The sequence below is a fragment of the Acinonyx jubatus genome, chromosome A2 (genome assembly GCF_027475565.1).
Source record: "Acinonyx jubatus isolate Ajub_Pintada_27869175 chromosome A2, VMU_Ajub_asm_v1.0, whole genome shotgun sequence".
NCBI lineage: Eukaryota > Metazoa > Chordata > Mammalia > Carnivora > Felidae > Acinonyx > Acinonyx jubatus.
The window spans coordinates 46,460,408-46,484,121 of record NC_069383.1 but is presented as its reverse complement, the minus strand read 5'-3'; the positions used below and the strand labels follow the sequence as shown (position 1 = coordinate 46,484,121).

Here is a 23,714-nt window from a genome sequence, read left to right as displayed (position 1 = left end):
ACCTGACAGTGAAGTCCTCTGCAATGCCCTGCATCATCTGACCAACATCCACCCATCTGCTCTTGTCTGTTTCTGTCTCCTCCTACCTGTGCTCCACACAACACTCGCCAGTCCCGAGGCACAAAGCATGGTCCCATCTCCTCCTGTATACCTGTTACACTTTCACCTGCTCAAATCCCACTGGTCCTTAGAAGTCCAGCCCAGGGGGCTAAGCCCGCCCAGATCTTCCAGGGTAGAAGCAGCAGTCCTTTTTCTGTCTCCTCAAGAACTTTTTTGGAGGCAGTACTGCCCCAAAGAGAGCGAGGGCTGCGGATTCCTCTGCCTGCACTGGTGCATAGGAGGGGATTATATAACTTTGAAAAGTCACTTCGTGTCTCTAAGCCTCAGTTTTCCTGTCTGCAACATGGGCGTAAAAGCAGTACATATCTCAGGGGGCCTTCGGGAGGTGGGCATCGGTGGGATCACGTGTGCAAAGCTCTCTCAGTGGTAGGTGGTGCCTGGAAAATGATCCACTCTTGGTAGCTTTGCGGCAGACTCTCTGTGCTCAGCTGAGTGGAAGAAAGTTCATGGGGACTAAAGGCTAAGCTGCTGTCTTACCCTGGGAATGCTGGCCCTCTAAAGAATGAGGCTTCAATGGAGGGTTGACTATAGCATAGCAGAACTGGGCAGGAAGAGGAACCAGGTCCCTGCTCCTTTTCCTCAAGGCTTCTCATAGGAGTTCATTTCCTCCCTGCATCCTTTGTAGAGGAAAGATCCCACTGAGAAGGGAAAACAGCGTCCAGGAGGCAGGGCAGGGGAGAAATCAATCACATTTCCATTGCCATTAGCTTCCTCGCTCTTCCCACCTCAGCCGGCCGCTCTGGTTAATGGCAATGCTCCCAGCACCCCATGCTCCTGTTCCCCAGCAGCTGTAGTGTGGGCAGCACTTTGGTCCAAACGAGGAAAATTGCTCATTAGGTACCAGGAGCTAATTGGCACTCCATTTGCCAACTTCGGTGGCGCCCTGACCGTTTTTCAGCCTCTCACTTGATGTGACATGAGTGGTCTGGTATGTGCTCCAGCATCTCCTTTGGGAAGTCTTCCCTGCCTTGTCTGTCCCCTTCCTCCCATCCTACAGTCCCCTTGCTCTGCTCCATCAGGGCATTTATCACTGTATTCCTTTGTCTGTTGCAATTGTGAGAGAGGGTGTCAATGATAGTGCAGTGGCTCGCATATAGTAGCTGATTAGTAAAAGGGTTGACTCAGGACCATGCTCAGCTCTGAAGAAGAGACCCAGGCTCTGCCCTCAAGGAGCTCCAGGCTGGCTGGGGAGAGCAGGGGACAGCCCAGGCTGAGGTAGGAACCAGAGTGGAGCTCCCTTAAGGCCACAGACCATGAGGTTGAGATGCCTCATCACCTCACTTGGCCCTTTGCCTCAGGCCCAGTCTGAACTAGAGACCCTATGATCCTGTGATGTGAAAGTACAGTTTTATAATCTCAGGACTGGAAAGGAGCATAAAAGTCACTCTTTCCGCTTGCATACTTCCTGGGTCGGGGAACTCACTTCCTCCCAGAGAGGTTGTTTTTTTTATCACGGCTGGGAAGCACGTCCTTAGATAATGCAGAAATCTTCCTCAGCGGCTCGACTACCTCTACCACGGGCTTCCTTGGGAGCACCTCTCCCGATGGGCTCCTCAGAGCGCAGCCCCTCCCTGGGCCCACCAGAGCCTTCTGTTGGGGCAGACAGGGAGTGCTGCTTAGCATCAGAGGCAGGCGAGGCTGTCTTGCTCTCTAGCCATCTCCTCAGCCCCTAAGAGTCTGGACAGGTGTAAGTCGGGGCGGCGGGGGCAGCGGGGGCAGCGGGGGGGGGGGGCATACACATGTGCCAAGTGTGAGGTAACAGGGGGGGCTATGCTACTGTTCAGGCACAGACATACAGAGAGAGGTTGCTACAACGTTTCCAGGTTCAGGGGCTTCAGATAAACAACCCAGCTTCCCTGAAGGTCTGAGAAGGACCTCTCTCTGCTGGTGGGCTGGGGCTGGAGATGTGAGTGGCCGGTCAGGGTGGCCAGTGATGCTGTGTCCCACAGCCTCACAAGACACTCCCACTTGGCACCCGTGAGGCCTTCCCCAGGGCACAGATTCTGGTCCCCTCACTCCCAGTGCCCATGCTGCATCACCCCACCTGGGTGCTCTGTGACTCCAGCAGCTTCCGCTGCCGTCTTCCCCAGAGTGTCAAGCCAGCCAGTGACTTGCCAGGAGGAAGGAGGGCACAGGCTGTTCTCCCTAGGAGATGGGGGGTGGTCCTGATTCACACACCACACATTACCTGGGCAGTAGGAGTAACGCTGCCCAGGAGCCCTGACTCACTGCCCAGAGGGCCACTCTCTGACATCCAGGTAGGGATGAGGTCACACCCACACACTCTGGCCCAGAAGTGCCTGTGCTCTGTCCCCACCCAACACAAGCGCACACTCCGTCTTTCCTGCCTCATGGCCCTCCTTCCTCTCTGGCAGGAAAGAGTCTGACCACCCCACTCACCCTGGGGTCTGGAAACCTAGCATATGAGACCCCTCCTCCCTCGAGTGGATAGCATTGACTAAACAAAGAGGGGGAACTTCAGGCACTCAGAGTATATATTGTGAGAGGCAGGCCTGCCCTCAAAAGGGAGGAAGAATTTCCTCCTTCCCTTCCTGGGCTCTGGGCAAATCACTGTCTTACTGAGGTCTGAAGCTACCGTGGGGTAGGGCCAGGGGGAGAGCCCCCGACATTACAAGGGGCTCAGCGTTACGACGCTGCCACCGCCTCAGCAGGTCTCCGACGCTAGGTCCGGAGCCGTCCCTACTCCCTCAACTGCTCTTCTGGGCGGCGGGCGCAGAGCCCGCGGCAGAGAATCGGGCGTGGGGGGGGGGGGGGAGGGCAACTCACGGGTCGTGTTGTACTTGACGCCGTTGAAGTACTCAGGGCATGGCCTCTCCACCAGGGCTCCGGCGGCGCTCCGGGGCCAGCACGTCCCGATCTGGTCCAAGGTGGTGTTGCAGTAGGAGTCGGGACCTGGAGACGGGAGAGAGAGAAGAGGGGCTCGGGTAGGTGGCCGGCGGCGCGGAGCGCTCAGAGCGCGGGGCCTGGGGCGCACTCAGCACGCCGGGGAAGGAGCCCCGCGCCTCCCGCTCCGCTCGCCTCCGCCTACCCTCGGGGTCCAGGGTCAGCCCCCAGCCGTCCAAGAGCAGCTCTTCGGCCAGCGCCAGGCTGCAGTTGGCCTCCAGCAGGCTGTAGAGCAGCGCCGCGTCCATCGCGCCCGGGAGCCGCGCGCCGACAGGGAGTGTGAGTGCGCGCCCGGCGTGGCTGCGAGGGACTGGGTGCCAGAGTGAGCGGTCCCGAGAGCGCCGGGTCCCGGCCCCTGCCCGCCCAGCCCCGACCTGCCCGGCAGCCTCGGAGCGCTGCGCCCTGCCGCCCGTGGCTGCCAAGTCGGGACCCTAGCGGAGAGGAGCCGCGGAGCGCGCGGAGCCGCGGGTCCACCCGCTCGGTCGCGGCCAATGGCGGCGCCAGGGGGCGGGGCCGGATGGCTCCAGTCGGCCGGGCCCAGCCTCCAGCCCCCCGGCCACCAGTCCCCCCCGGTCCCCGGCCCTGCCCCGAGTCCGCCTTCTCAGGCGCGGGCGCCGTCCAGACGAGGGCGGCGGGGATGGACCAGGTGGGCCTGGGGTGGTGGAATGGCCCGTCCGAGGACCGCAGGCCCCGGGGCTGCACGGGGCAGCAAAGCGCGCTCGCCCCCGCGCCGGGGAGCCCCCCGCGGCATCCCTCACCGAGAGCCAGGACTGGGCGGCTTGACGCTTGAGTTTCCTCTCCTAGAGCCAGGGCACTGGAGACGGGAGGCGGGAGAGAGCGGAGAGTCCACGTGCAAGTCTGTGCTCTAGAAGAGCCCCGGTGGCCGATGGGAAGGAAGTGGACTGGAGGGGCTTTGAGGGCAGCAGGGAGGCCACGGAACAGTCTAGCGAGATCTAGTGGGCTGAACGGGTGAACACTTGTCCCAGGCGGTGGGGCTGGGATGGAGCGGTATTTCAGAGGACGGCTTGCTCTGGTGAAGACGGATTGGAGAGAGGGGCGGGTGAGCGGGTTCCAGCAGGAGCCAGGAAGGCAGGGATAGCACCACGTCTTCCCCTTGGGTGACTGGGGAGGGGACAGTGTTGCCATTTAATGAGATGGGCAAGTCCAGGGGAGAAATTGGCTGAAATTATCTGGAGGACTTCAAACACCCTGGTCTTACTCTCCCGGGCTCCAGAGAGAATAAAGTGAGAAGTGAGAGCCTCTCTCTGTTCTTGGCTTTGGGCAGGGCCACCTGAAACTACTTTCCATATGTGTGTGTGTGTGTGTGCGCGCGCGCGCGCCCACGCATGTGTGTATGGTACCTAAACACCTTTATATGGAATTTGCCCGTAATGTGTTCTGATTTCACTGTCAGAGTGCGCAAGGTGGGCCGGCTGCTCACGCCTGCTGACCGGGGGGATCCTGGCTCAGGAGGCAGGGCCTGGGTGTGGTACGCGTCAGCTCAGGCTGGATTCTGGTTTTGCCTCTCTCTATTCTCCCTGCATGTTACCCCAGTTCCTGCCCTCCCTTTTGGGGCTGTTTCTCCATAAGGGAAAGGTTCATCTGAGGCCCCTCCCATCCCTGAGAGTCTCTGGTTCTGAGTTTTGAGATGCAAAGGCAGAGGGAGATGTGCATGTGAGTGTGTGTTGAGTGTTTCTATCTTTAGACGGCAGGGAGAGCTGGGACCCAGTCCCAGCTGGGCTGGAGGTCTCAGAGGAACTAGTCTTGTCCTCCCCCTTGCCGGTCTCCTCTGGGGACAAAGCTGCCAGAGAAGGTCAATAGCACCCTGAACCAGCACTATGCCCTAAGCAGAGAGAGGGGGAAGAGGCAGGCTGGGCTGCCTTTATGTGCTCCGGTTTCAGCAGCCTCCGTATTAATGCTTCCGTCACTGCCCCAGCAGAGCCAGAGAGCACTGAGACCAGGGATGAGCACTGGACTCTCTCCAGGGCTTGCTGATTGGCAAGTATAAGGTGCAGATCAGCCAGCCAGCCTGTCCTCTGCCTCTTGAATGGACAGTTAGAGCCCTTGGCTCAGCTCTGGGCATCTGCAGAGGCAAAGATCCCTTGGTGTTCATAACAACCATTGCCAGGAGCAGGGGAGGATAGGTTGAGTCCCAACCCCAGCCTAAGATCTGAGTCTCAAACCCAACCCTAGGCAGAGCACTGTCCCCAGTCCCGGGCTAAGCCCTACCCCACAGGGTCCTACATAGGCCAGAATGTGGCAGGCAGGGTCAGCCCACGTCTTCACTGGAAAATAGTCTCATTCATGTACAAAGGAGGGCGCTCCACACGTGGATCGCAGTACAGGGGGAAAGGGAGACATCAAGCTTATGAATGTGCTTGTCACCAGAGTCACCACGCAGGGGAATTAGCTATCTTGGGGTGTGGGGAGTGCCCAGCAACAAGAGGCCAAGACTTCTTGCCCCACGTGCAACTTTCTGCAGAGCAGAATGGCCTGGGACACTTGGATCGTTCTTCACTGGGAGAGCACATGTAATAGAGATTCCTCTGGGAAGTGACTATTTTAACAGTAGAGCCAAAAGATGTTCTGCATCCTGATGGACAGTCAGGGCCTGAGCACAGACCCATGGACCCAAGGTACCCTGGCTTCCAGGATGAGGGGCATTTCTTCATGGACCTTTTTACAAGCACAATTGTTTGTTACCCTAGATGTGACAGAGAGGAAACAGCTTTGGAACGAGTTGGCTTTTATAGCTCACTTGAGTGTTTGAAAACAGGTGAATGAGGAAGAAATTGTAGAGAGCTAAAAATTTCCTCAATTAGGTTACATCCAACTGCAAATAAAGTCTGCGCCTTTTTGCTAACTAAGGAAGCAGAGGCAGAGGGGAGGCCCCTGGGACGGAGAGGGGCTCTCAGGCTGGGCACTGGGGGAGAGGTATTGGGATGGTTGTGTGCCCCCAGGCTGGTGAGACAGGTTGCAGGTAAGTTCAGGGAAGTGTGACACCTGCGTGTCAGGAGCAGTATGGGGTGAGGTAGGAGCTCCTGGCCCACCTCTGACGTCAGCTGCAGTGGCAGGGGACAGTTTCAGACATCCTGGTCCTCCAGAGGACACAGCCTAATAGGCAGGCAGAGCGCACTGGAAACACGCACAGCATCTCACGGTCATTGCCTCCACAGAATCACCCACTTCCTCCCATTCATCCCACCATCCATCACATGTCAGCTGGAAAACAGGGTTTGAGGAGATAGTCTGTCTCTGCCTCTCTGAGGGGCGATGCCTGGTCAGACGGAATACACAAGGAGTGGGCAGGTCCGGGTCAACGCTGTGGGGTTTTCTGGGCGTTTTCATGGGTCTGCTCAGGGCATGGAGTCTTGGGAGAGGCCAGAAGGTGCCTTACGCTTGTCTGGTGGCACTGAAGATCGTGGCCCCAGGGAAGATGCTTCTCCCCTACACATCCTACGCCATCCTGGCACAGGAGGGTGGCCAAGGGGAGATGATATCTTCAAGTCCAACCATGGGCCAGGCTGTGGGATCAGGAAGGGCCCTCAGACACTTTCCAGTCCCACATTCTCATTTATAGGTGGACAAAGGGAATTTCTCCCTCCGACCTCTCCTGGGCCATCTTCAACTCTGCAGCAGCCAGACTGGGCTCCCTGTTTCTTCCACTGGGCAGATGAAGTGATTTTTCTACAATTAAGGTCATGGCATTCCTCCTAAGAGTGGCTCCCCATTGCCCTCAGGATGGAGCCCAGCTTCTTTGGCAGTGCAAAGAACACTCTTCAAGATTGTCTATCCTTCCTGCTCTCCCTCCTGCCAACCTTGAGATGCTTTTTGGAACAACTTGTCATTCCCTGGAACCATTGTATACCCCCACACCTTTGCATGTGCTGTTCCCTCTGCCGGGATGCCCTTACCGCTCTACACTCCAGTTAGCCTAGCTGACTCCCGCTTGCCCTTCAAACGTTCAGCTTGGCTCTCCCCTTCTTGGTCTTGTCTGGGTTGGGTGGCCCTCTTCATTGCCTCCATCTCTTGCGGCTGATCTATATCACGCCAAGGTTGTTAGTTTTTTACTGTCTCCTCTATCAACCCATGGCTCCTTGAGGGCAGGGCTGGCCATGTTCACTGACTGGTCCCCAGCACCCATCAGAATGCTCTAGGCCTTGGCAGCAGCTTTGTCTCCCTGACCAAGACTCTTTTCCCATTTGACCAGCCTTGATGTGTGTGCGTGTGTGTGTGTGTGTGTGTGTGTACACGCATGTTGGAATGGGGAGTTGCTTTATTTCAGGGGATCCATGAATCCATTGGGATCCTTATGTTGCCTAAAGACCGAATAAATAATATGCCATACAGTCTATGCCCTAATAGGTGCCTCTGTGATGAACAAAACAAATAATCCATTTAAAGCCTGTCTGAAGTCTCTTGTGGTTATGTGTGGTTTTCCTTGATTTGCACCTCAGAGGCATACAATTTAACTGGTCATAGCCTTTGACTTATGACCACCTGTCATCGTTAGCCCACACATGGCCCAAATTTATTTTATTTTAATTTTTTCTTTTATGGAAGTTTGGGTACAGTGGTAAATACACGGAATCTATCACCAAATCCAAAACTAGATCATTGCCAGTCACTTCCATATTTATCTAAATACTCCTTCCCCGGAGGGAACATTCTCTTGGACATTTCATTGATCATTCCCTTGCTCTTAGTTTTTCGGTTTTATCATATGTACGTATGTCTAAAGAACAGATTGGTTTTACTTGTGTCCGCACTTTATGTTAGTCATGGTCCATTTTCTCAATCGGTGGAGATCACTGAAATCATGAAAGGAGATCATTTTCCTGTGGGAACCTCAGGTTGAAGGGCATCTTATCTGTCTGAGTCCCAACCTAAGGGCATGGTGAGTGAAGGAAGGTGAGTCCCACCACTGCTGCTGCTAGGAAGCATCATCAGTGATATGGTGGAGGCATATTTCATGACATGGGAAAGCGCTCACCCTGAGTTATAAGACCAAAAAAGCAGGTTACAGAATTGTGGACACAGGATCATCCCAGTTTGGTGAGAAAACATGAGGCTCTCTAGACCGATAGACTCCTGGGGGATATAATAATAAAAATTCCCAGATGGTGGGATAATGAGTCCTCGTGGTGTTCTTTGATTTGTAAAAACATCCCCCCCCCCAAATTTATATTAATGTAATGTACCCCATTTACAAATGGATGAATGATATTATCAGTTACATAGGGGAGGCCTATTTGGAAAAGTTGAACCCCTCCCCACTAGACTCAGACCCGCATCCACCAGGGGTCAGGGGAAGGTGAGGATCTGTGCCATGTACTGGAGAAGGCAGGGGGTTTGTTGATAAACCAGTGTTTCCTTCCTGACAGCAGAGAGCTCTGGTCGGGGACCCCCTGAAATAGGGGTCTTTCATTACCTGGCTCATGGAGCATGCTGGGTGTCTCCGTGACCTCTCGTTCAAACTCCAGAGTAAGCCTCTGAGCCTGACTTAGATCTGTTCCTAACAGACAAGGAAACTGAGGCTCAGACGGTCTTATGGGCTGAATGGCTGAATTATGTCCCCCCCAAATCTATATGTTAAAGTCCTAACCCCCAATAACTCAGAATGTGACCTTATTTGGAGACAGGTAATGAAATTAAGACGAGGTCGTCAGTGTCGGACCTCATCCAAATGTGATTGGGGTCCTTGCAAGAAAAGGAATCGAGAGGTGCCTGGATGGCTCAGTGGCTTCAACGCCGACTTGGTTTCAGCTCAGGTCATGATCTCACAGTTCGTGAGTTTGAGCCTCACGTGGCAGAGTGCAGAGCCTGCTTGGGATTCGTTCTCTCCTCTCTCTCTCTCTCTCTCTCTGCCCCTACCCTGCTTGTGCTCTCTCTCTCTCTCCAAATAAATAAATAAACTTAACAAAATTAAAAATGAGTAAAATAAACAAAATTTTAAAAACAAACAAGAAGAAGAACCAAGGACCCAGACATGCACAAAAGAAAGAGCACGTGAAGACAAAAGGGAGGAGATGGCCACTGCAAGCCAAGGACTGAGGCCTCAGAAGAAACCACCTCTGCTGACACCTTGATCTTGGACTTCTAGCCTCCAGAATTGTGAGAAAATACATTTCCCCTGTTTAAGCCACCCGGTCTGTGGTATGTTACATCAGCCCTCGCAAACTAATACAGATGGCTTAGGTGACTCAGCCATTGCTTCTAGGTGGAGAAGGTGGGACCCAGACTTGGGTCTGTCTGACCCCTGCACTGAAAGGCAGGCTGGTAACAGGGCCGTTCTCCTGGACACCTGACCCAGGCTGCGTGTGGGGCTGGGCCCCATTGCTGGGCAGCACCCTTACCTCCTTGTTGCCTTGCCAGCAACTTCAGATCCTGGGGCCCTCCCCAGGCCTCCTCCTTCCCTGCTACTACCGTGGGTGCAGACCTGAGACCACCACGACACCGGGCAGGGCTTGGGGACTGCTCTCCAGAGCCCATGAGAGCCCAAGGCTTTTCTGAGCTCCGCAGGTGGCTGACCCTGACTCCAAGTCGGTAGTGGGGGGGGGGGGACTCTGAGGAGTCAGAATTCAGAGGCCCAGCTGCTGTCTTGCAAGTCCTTACCAGGAGGTGACACCTGTAGCCACGGCAACCAGAGAATGTGGTTGACATCTTCTGCCGGTCTTGCTCAAGTTTATAAACAGAGGGTTACCCCCTCCTTGGGTTCTTGAATGCCAGCCCAGCTAGCTTCCATTACGTGCAGGGAGCTGGGAGCTGAGGGCTGGAGGAGGCTGTCCAGCCAAGTCCTTCATCATCCGTGAAGGGCTGGAGCCCCAAACGGGGAAGGGGCCTGCTCAAGGACAGAAGCCGGCATCCGCCACCCCACATGGCTTGGGCTGGTCCAGGAGAGCGGCCTCCTCCCTCCTGGCCCTGAGGCTCACCGTTCTCTCTTGGGGTCTGCCCCAGGGTGGCGGCAGTGGGCTTACCTGAGAGGTTGGCGAGAGTCATCACTGCCCGGCAGTATTGCTCCAGCATTGCCCACAGGGGCTGGTCTGTGGGCGCCTGGTTTGGCACGGCAGCCTAGGGGATAGGACAGATGAGGGTCAGAGGTCAGGCCCTGGCTAGCCCCTGTAGCACCCGTCTGCTCCCCTTACCCGGTTTTGTCACTCATGCATGCAGTGGAATGGCAGCCTGGCCAGGCCAGGAACCCCAAAAAGGTCTCAGAAGTGTTCCAGTGCAGCTTGACCTCGGAGGCAGGGATCTGTGCTTTCTAGCCCCTGGCATCCAAAGCTCTCCTCCTCAGGACGGGATGTGCCCCGTGTCCTTCGGTCAGCAAAGCCAGGTGGGGAGTCCACCAGCTGTTTGTTTACCTAACAAATATTTGTAGAATGCCTGCTATGTGTCTGGCCCTAGTTGGAAGACCCAATGGCTGTCCTTGGGGTAGTCCCAGGCCAGGCAGGGATCCCCTAAACTTAGAAGGTACAGAAGGGAGGGGAGGAGAGGAGACAGTGTAACTTTGTTTCCCTCTCACACAGGGAAACAGGCAGTTACAACAAAAGGTGTCTCCCCGTGGAAGAGATTTCCCTGGATTTGGGAAAGCAGGGAAGGCTTCCTGGAAGAGGTAGCACTTTGGGGGCAAGCAGAAGAATGAGTAGGGGAAAAGGAAGGGACCACTGTGCCAATGTGGACACTCACCAGGGAATAGACATGGTGTTGCTACCATGGCAATTCCATCCAAAAGATAAAAAACCATCCAGGATCCCATCTTCTGAAAACACCATGAGAATCGGTGCTGGTCATGGAGGAATAAAGTAAAGGTGGTTATCTCTGCCCCTGAGGAGCCCATCTTCTGGCGGGAAAGAGGGATGGGTGACCAAGTTGCTACAGCATCGATAACTTGCTGAGGTGGAATGGGGTAGCATCTCGGAGAAGGTCATGCTGAGGTGGGCTTTGAAGGCTGAGTAGGAGTTTGCCCAGCTGACAAGGATGGTGCCGGGAAGAGCATCCTAGGTAGAGAGCACAGCATGTGCAAAGGCAGAGAGTCTGGAAAATGGCGTGAGACTGAACGAGAGTAATGGACTCTAGAATTCTAACTCTTGCATGCTATTTCTCCCAAGGGCACCACTTTTCCAACTCTGTGGCCTGTGTGTGTGTGTGTGTGTGTGTACGTGCACTTGTGTCCCCGTACGTATGTGCATGTATACGCAAAATGACTTCTGTGCCTCTCCCAACCCTGACATTCCTGATTCCAAGATTGTAGAAGGCACTGCCCACCAGTGGGCAGCCCCTCCCCTTTCCCTGGCCAGTCACATGTTCTCTCCATGACAGCTGGGTCAATGTTTGCCCCGGGATGTCCCCAGAGCTAGAGCCCAACAGCCCTCAAACATCACGTTCCCCACATCTGGCTCGATCCATTTCCTGTACCGGGCCTGGAGGCTGCACGTTTAGCCTCAGCAGGCTGGCCTGGAGCTCCTAATAAATGACCCCACCTGGCCAGATGGGTTTACACTGCCTGCTGCTTCTCAGAGAGCCGAGGGCAGCAGGGATGCCATTCATAGGGAGTCACTGCACCTGCGACCAGCCAACTCTCTCTGAGGAGGCTGGGTACAGAAGGAGGTGATGGGGAGCAGAGACATGTGTGCGTAAGGTGTATGTGTGTGGGGTGTGTATTATGTCTGTGTAGCACCTGTGGTTGTGTGAGTAGTATATGTGTAGGGTGCATTGTGTGTGTGTGTGTGTGTGTGTGTGTGTGTGTATGTGTGTCTGTAAGGGGCTCTCTGGGCCGTGAGCTGGGAGCTCTGGTCTCTTGGCTTGCAGGACAGACACTGGGGGCCACGGCCTTGCTGTTCACATATCCCGGAGGCTACTGGGAGCTTTCAGCATCAGCTTCTCGGGCATCAGGAAGGCCTCGCTGCCCAATGAGTCCCTGCCAGCAGTGAGGTGGGCTAGGAAGGAGAGGGGACACTCTTTGTCTTGGGATCTCCAGAAGAATTCTGAGGCCCCACACTCAGCTGGATCTGGGGAGATTGTGGGCTCTAGGCCTGACCCATCATACACTTCCCAGCCCCCTTCTTGTTTGAGAAGCAGCTAGTAATGCCCTCCCCGGGGGGGACAGAAGTTCCAGGGAGTCAGCCTCATCTGGAGGTCATGGCAGAGGCAGTGCTCCACCCAGAGGTGCGTGGTGTTGCTGGTGGACCTCCAGGCTGATCAGATTTTGTGTCTTAGATGCAAGCTCCTTCTCTCAGAGCCCCCCAACTGCCACGTTTTGACCGCATCCCTCAGCTGTCTCATGTTCACCTTTGGGCGGGCAGTCTGAATCCCTGGCTCTGAGCCCACAGACGGAGGGGCGGGGTCAGGGCATCCTCACTCGGGCAATGCGGGGCTGTCCCTGCATCAGACGCTATGGTCTCAGGCTGTGGCTGGGTCCCCTTGCTGCACAGAGCACTGGGGCGCAGGTGACCGTGCTCAGTATTGACGTGTGCCCTTCAGGCGTGGGCAGCATGGGCGAGCAGCTCAAAAGAGGTTTTGGAATGACTCCCAGATCTGGGTTCCATCTTCTGTAACTTCTCCACCGGTCCAATAAGCTGGCACAGCTAAAGATGTTCTTTCTCTTCAAGGGGGCTGGCTGGGTGGATCTGACTCAGTTCAAACCCATGACATCCCTGCTGCTGGCGGCGGTGGTGGGTGGGCAGCGAGGAGGGAGAAGAGGCCGCCGCTCTCTGGAAGCACACAGTGGCCCCGGGAAAGCAGAGACACGGCCATGAACAGTCACACCTCAAGGCCTGGGCCGTGGGCTCTCGGAGCAGCTAGGCTGTAAACACCCCCATGTTCAGGGCTCCGGGCATGGTGCTTGTTAGCCCTGTGGCCTTGGCCAAGTGACTTAACTTCTCTGAGCCTCGCTCTCCTCATCTGTAAAATGGAGACAATACAGAGCCCATAGGGCTTTGGAGTACATTAAACAAATGACTGTACGTCACGAGCCTGGCATATAGAAGGCATGTGTCAAATGGTGCCCCTGTCAAGGGCTTGAGGAGGGGTCCAATCAGAGAGCTCAGAGATAGGGGGTGGGGGTTCAAGCCCCACTGTGGGGAGTTCCGAGGCCCAACTCAAATCCTTCTCCAGAAAAGCTTCCTAGAACCGTGTGTCCCTCCTTCCCCACCTCTCTCGCCAGCACAGATACCCCTCAGCTTTCAGCACCCCTCCCAGCACTGGGCCCTGGCAATGCAGCCTGGAGCCCCCTCACTGGGCACACCGTTCAGCAGTGCCCAGTCAACGCTGGCTGGGGAAACTCAGGGCTCCGTGGAGGGCTGGGCACTGGAGCTCAGTCCAAAAGCATGGAACCAGGGTCCAAGGTAGGGGGAAGGATAAGAAGAGCAGAAAGAGATCCCCGAGGCAGGAGCCGAGCAAAGGCTTGGAGGCAGGAAGGCACAGGGCCTGCTCAGGAAGCAGCCGGCCTCTGGTTTGAGGATGCCATTCACAGGGCAGAGGGAGACAGGAGAGAAGGAGAGGCTTCTTTAACCTGAAATCAGCACTCACAGTGTGCCGCACACAGCTCTCAGGGCTTCACAACAGCTCATTTGAGCCTCACAACAGCCTCTGAGGTAGCTATAGATAACCCCATTGTACAGATGAGGCAACTGAGGCCCAGAGAGGTAAAGTCATCTCCCAAGGCCGTGCAGCAAGCAGGTAAGGGGCGGAGGCAGGACTGGACAGCCAGTCTGGTAGGCTGTGGCCTGGTCAGATACACAGAGAGGCATTGGTCCTGGGTGGGGAATTAAAGGAAGGCCTGTGGTCCACAGATGCCGAGAGTATCACACAGTCCCAAACAGGGTGGCTGTGGGGCTTAGGAGGCCACTCAAGTAAGAAGCTGTTGTCACCTGTGCGGTGGGGCCTATAGGCAGAAAGCTGGGTCACAGGAGGAGTGTGGGCGGACCCAGCCAGCCGGACAGGACCTTGCACATGAAGAGGTTTGGGCTCTATAACTTATTCTGAGCTCCCTGAAGACCCATTATTTTCTCTTCTGCAGAGAACACTTGAGGCTTCTGTACCCAGCTATTGGGTGTCCTAGGGGCAGAGAGCCACCCTCCACCCCTCACCTCTACCCAGTGAGACCATAGTCTGTCTAGTTCGCATCTGTGTCCCCAGTTCTCAGTCCAGAGCCTGGCACATGGCAGGTGCTCAACAACTGTTTGCTTGGATGGACGGACGAATGCGACCACAGTCCCATCAGCCAGGTGGAGCTGCACCCCTACCCCCAGTTCTGGGAAGCTCAGGTTCTGGGCTCTCTTCCTGCTTGTCGGATTCCTTCTCTCTCACTTTTCACTTTGAGGCCAGCCAGTTCCTGGTTCCAGCCTCTGCGTGTCTGGAATTGGAAGCCTTCATGTTACAAAGGGCAGGGGAGAGGCCCCGGCAGGAGGAGGCAGCAGGTCAGAGCCAAGATGCCAGCTGCTCTTCTTCCACCTTGGGCCCTGTCCAGGCAGAACCTGTGCTCCAGGGACCAGGCAGGCCTCAAAGGTGTCACCTCCCTGGAGCCACGGTGTCGGCCCAGCCTGGTGTTGCCTCCTGTTCTGGCTACAAAGCTTCGTCTAAATTTAGCCCCTAGTCTAAGCCTGGGAGATTTACGGACCACAGGTCCTGTGGCCAGGCTGTCAGTCGCCAGAGAGGAATGGGGTGAGCTCCCTTCCTGCCTCCTCCCTCTCTGCCCAAGGTCAGGGAGGACTCCTCTGGGAGGGAGAGGATCCTCCCCACTGTTTTCTCTCGTTCACTGGTTTCACTGAGCCTGAGTTAGGGCTAGAGGAGGAAGAAACTCAGCCCTGAGAGAAAGAGGAGAGGAGGATGCTGGAGATGGGGAGAAGGTGGGACAGGGGAAGGGGGGAGGAGGGGGAAAAGGAGGTGCTGGGGGGATGGCAGGAAGGTGAGAAGGAGGGAGACCCTGGGCGCTGAGCAGACCCACAGGAGGCAGTACTGGAGTTGAGGCTGCTTGAGGCAGAGGGGAAGGGACCGGAGGTCATAAGAAGGAAGTAGGCCATTATTTTCTGGAGTATCTGGGCAGGCTTCCTGGGAGGGGAGACTAGATACTCAGTTCTAACTTACCAGGTGCTACACTTCAAGTGAGGACCTCAAAAGCCCCAGCAGCTTCCTGTGGGTCCTCCCATCCCTGAGGGGTCCAGGAGGTGACTCTTCTTAAGATGCCCACTCTCCCATCCAGTTCTAACAGCCAACAACTCCCCTGGAGAAACTTCCAGGCCTCTTTTTACCATGTGCTCTCTGACAGCCTGTGACTCTCTCTTCTCCATGCCTCTCCCCTTCCTATGCCAAGCTCTGGGCCCTCACGCAGATGTCTGAGGATGGGGGGACATGTAGGATGGGGAGGCCCACTAAAGGGGGAGGCAGCTGGCCAGCAGGAGGCCCTAGAACAGGTCACTAGGCCTCAAATGATCTCCTTACTTATCAACTCATCTAATGTCCAGTTGACCTAAAAGTCACTCCATTCTGATTTGTTTTAGTTTCTGAGTGTCCTAATTAAATTCTTGGAGAGGGAAGATAATCTGGAGTCAGGCTGCTCGGTTTGAATCCTGACCCTGCCACTACCAGAAGAGTGACCTTGGGCACGTGACGTCACCTCAGCTCCCTCATCCGTAAAATGGGAGTATTGATGGTCTTCTCCTCTAGGGATTTTACAAAGCTTAAAACAGGCAATGGGTACCAGGACTTAGGACAGTGCTGAGCATGTGCTGAGCCCAGTGTAGATGCTAAATAGAATAAACAAAATAAGCTTATTGGATAATCTATCCTTCCCTCTGGTGGATTTGAAATGACATTTTAAAAAAAATTAGAATTTTGAAGAAAGCGACTTTAGACAAACTGGCTGAGGATTCCTAATAATGGCTAAAATCAGATAAAAGTAGAAAATGGCAGCTAAGAGGATACAGAGTAGTCCTGTAATTTGTAAAGTGCTGCAAATTTAAGACTTACCAGGAATACAGAATTCGGTAAGCAGTGCTCTCAGACAAATTGGTTTTTTAAAAAGTACATAAACATCAACAAAGTGGCAAGAAAAAAAAAAAAACCCAGAAAGATTAAATTAGATGATTGGCTTAGTCAACTACTCTGAGAGTAGTTGAATTTTAGGGAAAGGTTATTACGATTTAGCTCCTGGCAAATGGCCCTTGAGCCCCCTGCCCACACCCTGCAGACCCTGGGTGTGTAGGAGAGGTGTGCAGGGCCCTGGCCTTAGTCTTGGGGAGGGCTGTGCAGCTTAGGGGGGGTCCAGGCTTCTGGAGCCAGGGACTTTTCTTGTTGCTGAGCCTCCTTGGGCCAGAGCCCCCCACCAGAAAGCAGGACCTGGAGTAAGAGGCTGTTCTGAGACCTTGGGGTGCTACCCAAAGGTCCAAGAGGCTGAACCCAGCCAAGAGGAACTGACAGACTCCTGGGATCTTCACAGAGGGTAAGTCAACTACCTCAAGAGGTTAGAATCAAGAGTTTCAGAATCCAGCGGCCATAGTACTTAGCCTCACTCAACCTCAGTTTCCACCTTCCGCCCTTAGCCCAGCCTGGTGCACGAGATAGGCTTCATGATTCCATGCTGCCACCTGAAGCAGCTTCCCAAAGGCTTCGCAGGGCAACCAGGAACACCAAGGTCAAGGCTCAGCTCCTCTGGGCTCTTGCAGTGTGGGCTGGGTCCAGGGGTCTGCCCCACTAAACTGCCAGTTGGAACTTCCACAAAGGCAAATCAGGGCAGCCCCCTCCCCTACTCAGGAAGCTTCCAGAGCTCCCCAAGCTTTTAGGACAGAAATCTGATCCCACCAGGGCCCAGCAGACCCCAAAAGCCTGGTGCCATCTCTTCTCAGGGTTGGGGCTTGTCCGGGGCCCTCACCCATTACTTGCTTTCCCCTTGGCCATCTTCCAGGGCTGCCCCATCCCTACCCCTGCTGTCCCATCCACCTCCACCAGACTTTATCATAACCCCCACACACTTTTCTTAGTTCCAAAGACCAGAGTTTATAAAGGCACACTTATTCCTAGCCATTATTTTCTTCCTGCCGGTGCCTCTGGCTGGGCCATCAACTCCAGAGGGCAGGAGCCCTGGGCGGGTGTTTTCACCTCCTTGTCCCTACCACGCATCATCCTCCTTAAATGCCAATTCAGTAAACGAGAGGGCTGGAGACCTGGCTCCTCCTGCATCACCTTCCTTCCCTACCGCCTGCTCTGGGTCCCATGTTCTCTTTTCACAGTGAGCAGAAATCTCAGAATAGTTGGACGAGGACCTAGAAATAAATTCTGTTACCACAAGGAAGCCTGTACTTTAGGGCCAGAGAGATCACAGTTCAGTTCCTCTCCAGGAGGTTATGTGCTGAGCAACTTCGGGCAAATGACTAATCTTCAGCCTCAGGCTGAGGTCTCCCTGGGAGGGTCTGGTTGACTCTAAGGGGCTACAGACTGTTGCCTCTGAGCTTCTCAGTTCTGACACCCCCAGAACCCAGGGGACCCTCCCACAGACTCCCGCTGCTTTGGCCTGGCTCTGGGGCAGGGACCAGGAAGCTCTCCGTGGCTCACCAGCTTATGAAATTGGCATCATGGCCCCCAGAGGGGAGGGTCAAGGGGCAGCCCTGGGCCTAACATCCGGCTCTCTTGGAAGGCATGTATCTTGAGAACACGTGGCAGGAGGCAAAAAAGAGCTTAAAACTCAGGGGATGTGGGGTGGGGGAAGCAGGTGAGAGTGAACCCATCCCACAGCCTCTACTCATCCCAAGTATAGACTTCAATGTCGTTAAAAGAACCTGGCAGATTTCAGGACCATCTGCCCATGGGGGGCACTGACCACCCCTCTCCTGCACCTGACTGGACCCACCGGGAGGGCAGGGCCCTTAGTGGCATCATGCCTTATCTATAGTGCCTGGCACAAAACCATAGCTGAATTTACTGAGTGCTTACTCTGTGCCAGGCACGGTGCTAAGAGCTTTACTCTATTATCTAATATAACCTAATATTATCTCAACTATTCCTCATGACAACTCTATCCAGTAAGCACTGATATCACCTTCATTTTACCCATGAGGAAACTGAGGCTTGGAAAATTGGAGTAACCTGTCCGAGGTTACACAATAAGCGGCAAAGCAGGGATTTGAATCAGGTGTGTTGGCAAAGCCACTTTGCCACAATGGATGCCCACTATCTCTCTGTTGAATGAGCGTTGAACAAATGAGTCCTCTGTGTATATACGGGACATGGCGACCCAGGCAGTCCCAGAGGCTGGCGTGTGGTACAGTAGGGACAAGACCAGGTTTTCTGACTTCTAGCCTGGTTCTTCTCCCCTGCACTGTGTGGCCCCGGGGCCCCTCTTGCCTCTCTGAACCCCTTTAATGTCTTGGCTCTTCATGAGAAGTGTGACTTAGGACAGATGTCCCTCCTTCTCTGAGCTTTGGTTTCCCCATCTGTAAAATGGGGAGAGGGTTAAAGGTGGACTCCTCCTGCATCTGTTTCTGGGAACCATTCCGTCCCAGCCTCACCTCCACTTCTTCAGCTCTTTCTGTATAGTCCCATCCCCCCTCCACCCCTGTACCCACCTGTACACCTTGACTCTGGCCACAGGCAGGGGTGGGGGGTGTGCCCACAGTTTTCAGAAACCCTTGGCTAGATTGGTCTTCGGTGCCTCCTCCTCCTCATTGCTCAACGGGGACTGGGGGTTGCTGCTTTAAGGCACTGAGAGGAGGGTAGGCAAAGGGTGGCAGGAGATGGGGGGCACAGCTCTGGTGGGAAGGGCCAGAACTGAGGCGGGGTGAGGAAGGGTGTGATGGGAAGATGGAGAGGGACCCGCGGGGGAGGGTACAAAATGGACAGGGGATAGGGAATGCCTGGACCTGAGGACGAATTTTTGTCCTAGAAATGAGTGTCACCTGGAACACTCTGCCCATCCATAAGGGTTTCCATGTCCCATCCTAGTTGATGTTAGTTTCATCTCCCCTCCACCTGCCCCCCCCATCCCCGCAGGAGATCTATCTGCACCCCCTCATCCCATACAGGGATCCCCAGCCTCAACCCGGCCACCAAGTCCTGAGATCTCCCTAACCCAGCTCCTAACTGGGCTGAGTGAAACCCGGACCAGTAACTAACTGAGCAATGAGACCCGCCTCCCACCCCGGAGCTCCGCGCTCCCGGGCGCCCCCACCCCGAGCCGGATCCCCATCTCCCTGCACTTACTTTGAGCAGCGGCGGGAGGAGGCAGAGCAGGCAGAGGAGGGGGTGTCCGGCGTGGACGAGGCGTGGGGGCCCCTTGGGACCCCCCATGCTCTCGGTGGCTCGGGAAAGGAGCGCACCTCCCCTGCACGACGGTCCCGCCCAGCTTGCCCCTCCCCTCTCCCCCCTCTCCCCCAGCCGGAGCCCAGTTGGCCACCTCCCTCCCTACCCGCATGCGTTGGCCCAGGTAAGGCCCTGGGCCCAGGGACCATTCTCCCCACCCCCACCCCCACCCCAGGGCGGCGTGACACCTCCCCACAGCCTGCCCCTCCGGGTTATTTATAGCGGGTACCGGGCAGCGGCTCCTGCCTCCGCAGCCAGGGGCCAAGCTCTGTGTCCAGCCTGCACACAAGGGGTTAATGCCTTTTATCAGCCCGCCCCTTTTGCTAGGGCTGTAGCTTCCCAACTTGGGAAGAGAGGAACTGAGAAAGGAAGGAGGGGGCTTTGGGCTGTGGTGGCGGCCACAGCACAGAGTGGCTTAGGCGGGTCGCATCCCCACCAGGCTTCCTGAGGGCATCTTCTGATTATCTGGGGAGCTTTACCAGGCTCCAGTGCCTATTGGGATAATTGAATTTGAATGTGGCAGCGAAATTAAATAATAGTACTGTATCAATGTTCAACTTCCTGGTTTTGATAACGACACTGTGGGTAAGAGAATGTTCTTGCCTTTACAAAGTACACATTTAGGGATAAAGGGGCACCACGTTTCTAAGTTACTTTCAGATGGTTGGGAAATACACACACACGTGCACACAGAACAACAAAGCAAAATGTTGATAATTGGTAAATGTGGGCAATGGGTATATGGTATAGATTTGATCATTCTTCCAACTTTTCTGTAAATATGAAATAAAATCCTAAATTAAAAAAACAAACACACAAACCCAGGGGCTCCTGGGTGGTTCAGTCTGGTAAGCATTGGACTCTTGATTTTGGCTCAGGTCATGATCTTGAGGTTTGTGAGTTCAAGGCCCACGTGGGGCTGTGTGCTGATAGCTTGGAGCCTGCTTGTGATTCTGTCTCCCTCTCTCTCTGCCCCTCCCCTGCTCAAGCTCTCTCTCTCTCTCTCTCTCTCTCAAAGAGAAATAAACATTAAAAACACAAGACGACAACAAAAAAACCAAACAACAATGACAACAAATGCATCAATGCCAGACCCCCCACCCTCGCGGATTTTGATTATAGGTGGTGATGGTCAGGGACTCAGGCACTGGTATGTTTCAGAATTGCTCAAGGATCCTAATGTCAAGGCAAGGCTGAGCAGTATTGGCCTTGGGTGGTGACGGGCCTGGGTTCAGGGTTCAGGAGGTGAGGCCTGCTCTCTGGGAGCCACTGAAGCCGCCCTTGCAATTGTTCTAAAGGCGGGCCTGGTGTAGGGACTTTAACAGCTTAACCAGAAGTTCCAGCGTCTTAAAATGTGAGGCGAAAGCATTTGAGGAATGTGATTAGTGGGGCATTTAGCTTTTCCTGGAGGTTGCAGACAAGGTGGGGACAGGCCCTGGAGAACTCAGCCTGCATTCAAGAAACTTAGACACTCTGTGTTCACTCTGGTCTCTCTGCCTGGGACACTCTTCTGTCCCTCCGCTCCTCCTCCCCTCCACCTGCTTCCTCCAGGCAGCCTTACTGGACTGCACCAGCTGTGGAGTGTGACTGTCCCCTGAAATCTCACAGGCCAGAGTCAGCCCCTGGCTCTTCCTCAATGTGGACTGTTCTCTGTCCCTGGGGCGGTTGAGGCCGGGCTCCAGCCAGCTTGGGGGAGGAGGCAGGAATCACTTCCTGAGGGCAGACCCCCCCCCCCCCCCCCCCCCCGTCTCCCCTCCTCTGTTTATTTCTTCTCCCCTCCCTCCTCTGTTGCACAGAGCCTAGCCCCAGTGGTGGTGGGTGGGGCGGGGGGACTCTTTATGGAAACACTGAGGAAAAGTTGACCAGATCTCTCCATTCATTTGAAGGTGACAGGGTAGAAACCCCCTTCCAAGTCTTGGGACAGGATATGGCTTGCTGGACTTAGTCAGATGGGCTTCCGGGCTCCTGGCAGGACATGCTCGCTTGGCAGGACTCAGAAGGGTGGGCAGACTCAGAAAGAGAGCTGATGGGTCGGCGTGAGGTGCACCAGTGCTCTTCAGCACCTGTCACTGAGCATCTCCATGGCTGGTCTCACCATGACCCTGTTCAACAGACAGCAGAAGCTCTGACCTCAAGGCTGATCTCCTAGCCTGGGGAGTGTGAGGAGTATGCCAGAAGAGGGAAGGGATGTGGAGCCCATGAGGTGTGGGCATAAATAACGGAGATGGGAGCTGAGAGATGGTACAAGGTGTGGGGCAGCTCAGGGAGTGACGGACAGGACGTCAGGGGGAGGTGCTGCAGAAGCACCTTGACTGGTTTAAACAGATGGAGAAGGGCACATCTTTACTCCAGATGTAGGAGTCAGGGTGGGCAGAAGCAGGGAGCTGAGCAAGTGCAGGCTGGCTGGGCCGGGGGCCTGGCTGGGTGGGGACAGGGTAGGGCCAGGGAATGGGGGGCAGGCTGGAAGGAAGCTAGATCCACTCTGGTTCTCGGGGGATCTGTAGAGCAGGCACATAGGTGCTCGGCCGCAGTCCTCCCTAGCAGGGCATTCCTTGTTGGAAAACTAGAACTGTATTTTGTATGAGGTGGGGATCCCCAGGCATCCAGAGTTTACATCCCCCCATGCTCAAAGGCATGCTTAACCATTGACTGCCTGGTGCTCCTTTGGCCAGAGGCGGGTGAACGCCAGGTGTAACTAACACGTGGGGCTCCTGTGGGGTCAGGGGAGTCTGGCACTCGGCATGGCATCTCACTGTGGTGGGACTTCTTTGCTTTCTCTGTCCTGCTTTGCCCCTTCTCTTCCAATCTCACCTGGGAGCACTTCCCTCATGACTGTGAATTCTTATCTCACCCCTAGGGACCTAGGGGAGCCTAGAAGGTCGTGGAAGTCTGAACTGGACCTCTCTAAATGTAATGGGTTAAAAACAAACTACAACAACAATAAGACACCGAACAAAAACGGCTGAGCCTCTGGGGTATCCTCTGAATAGCGCTTCTTGACTTTCAGAGGCTGTGCTGGTGGAAGAAACCCAGCTTACAACTGTGATCTGAGCAAGCGAATACAAAATTGTCATGAATACAACATTGTCATTCTCGAGCTTTGTGTTCCTGAGGGCAGACTCCAGGGCGGAGAAGCCTTTTTATTTTTGAAATGCCTTCAAGGCTCTTTTTGATTATGAAAGACGAACTCAGGGTGGTCTGGAAGGAAGGTGGGTGGTTTGCTTTGTAAAAATCAAACAGTGGAAATTCTTACAGTGAGCTTGGCATCCAAGATGGTGAAGGGGAGCAGGTCTAGGATCAGGGCGGGGGATTCTTCCACGGACTCAGAGGGAAAAACGGGCACAAGGACTGGTGGGGCTGACCAGGTGCAAGGGGGATGGGCGGGCAGGCCTTCCCCGTGGTGTGAGCGGTCACTGAACGTTAGTAATGGGGCTGTGATGAGCCTCCCTGGTCTCCGTCTTCAGAAGTACACACCAGCGTGTGTCACGGTGCTTGGGGGGGGGGGGGGGGGAGGTGCTGCAGGAAGCGGGAGGGGGACTGGACATTTGTTTGTTTTGTCCAGAATGCTCCCGTCCTTCTGAGATGTGCCCCATCCTCAACTCCGGTGTTGCTCAATGTTGCTTCTTTTCATGATCACCACCCCTCCTGCCCCCGAAAGAAGCCTTTTTAGATTTTTTTCCTTAATTGCCCTCCCCACTATGAAATTTCAGTACTATGGATATACTGTGTGTCTGGTTATGTACTGTGGTTCTCTGGAGGGCCACCAACCTTGTCACACCCAAGATCGTTCTGCCCTCTGAGAACTGCCTTTGCCTTTTGGGGGGGGGGGCACTGTTGCCCACTTTGAGAGTACATGCTCTACTCCCACACGTGATTTAATTTTTTATTTTATTTTATTTTATATTTGAGAGAGACAGAGCGCAAGCAGGGGAGTGGCAGAGAGACGGAGACAGAATCTGAAACAGGTTCCAGGCTCTCGGCTGTCAGCACAGAGCCCGACATGGGACTCGAACTGACGAACCGCTAGATCATGACCCGAGCCGAAGTCGGACGCTTAACCGACTGAGCCACCCAGGGGCCCCTCACACCATGTGATATGATTGGCAGCGGCCACTGTGGACTGGCCCAGTGCACTCGAGCAGGCAGGGTACATGGGAGGCCTTCCTGCACTGACCACAGCTGGTTGGTACAGGAATGGACAGCTGATCTGAACTGACTCGATCACGGTCTTTCCCTGGGATTCAAAAAACTTTGCATCAAAGAGGGACTATTCCTCTTGGAAACAGTGAGAGCGGCCACGTGCAGCAGCTATGTGGCTGTGGGCTGCTGTTAGGAGAAGGCCAAACTAAGAGGATGAGCATCCACACACAGGGAGCAGGGAAGAGAGGGGGAGAGGAGGT

At 55.0% G+C, this 23,714-nt stretch overlaps 1 protein-coding gene across 2 annotated transcripts in view; it reads right to left on the bottom strand.

The window, feature by feature from the left end:
• Positions 1 to 19,344, bottom strand: part of CRHR2 (corticotropin releasing hormone receptor 2) — a 47,052-nt gene extending 27,708 nt beyond the window's left edge. Inside the window, exons 1-3 of one of the 2 annotated variants that reach the window (XM_027075206.2) lie at positions 19,216 to 19,344; positions 10,002 to 10,095; positions 2,908 to 3,033 (exon numbers count right to left, since the gene is read on the bottom strand). In XM_027075206.2, the coding sequence (XP_026931007.1) occupies positions 2,908 to 3,033; positions 10,002 to 10,095; positions 19,216 to 19,302 (307 nt within the window). In that variant the 5' untranslated portion in view covers positions 19,303 to 19,344. Of the gene's footprint in view, positions 1 to 2,907; positions 3,034 to 3,169; positions 3,566 to 10,001; positions 10,096 to 19,215 lie in introns of those variants that run through there. The other variant, XM_027075207.2, reaches the window with a different exon arrangement.
• Between the last annotated feature and the right edge of the window lie 4,370 nt (positions 19,345 to 23,714).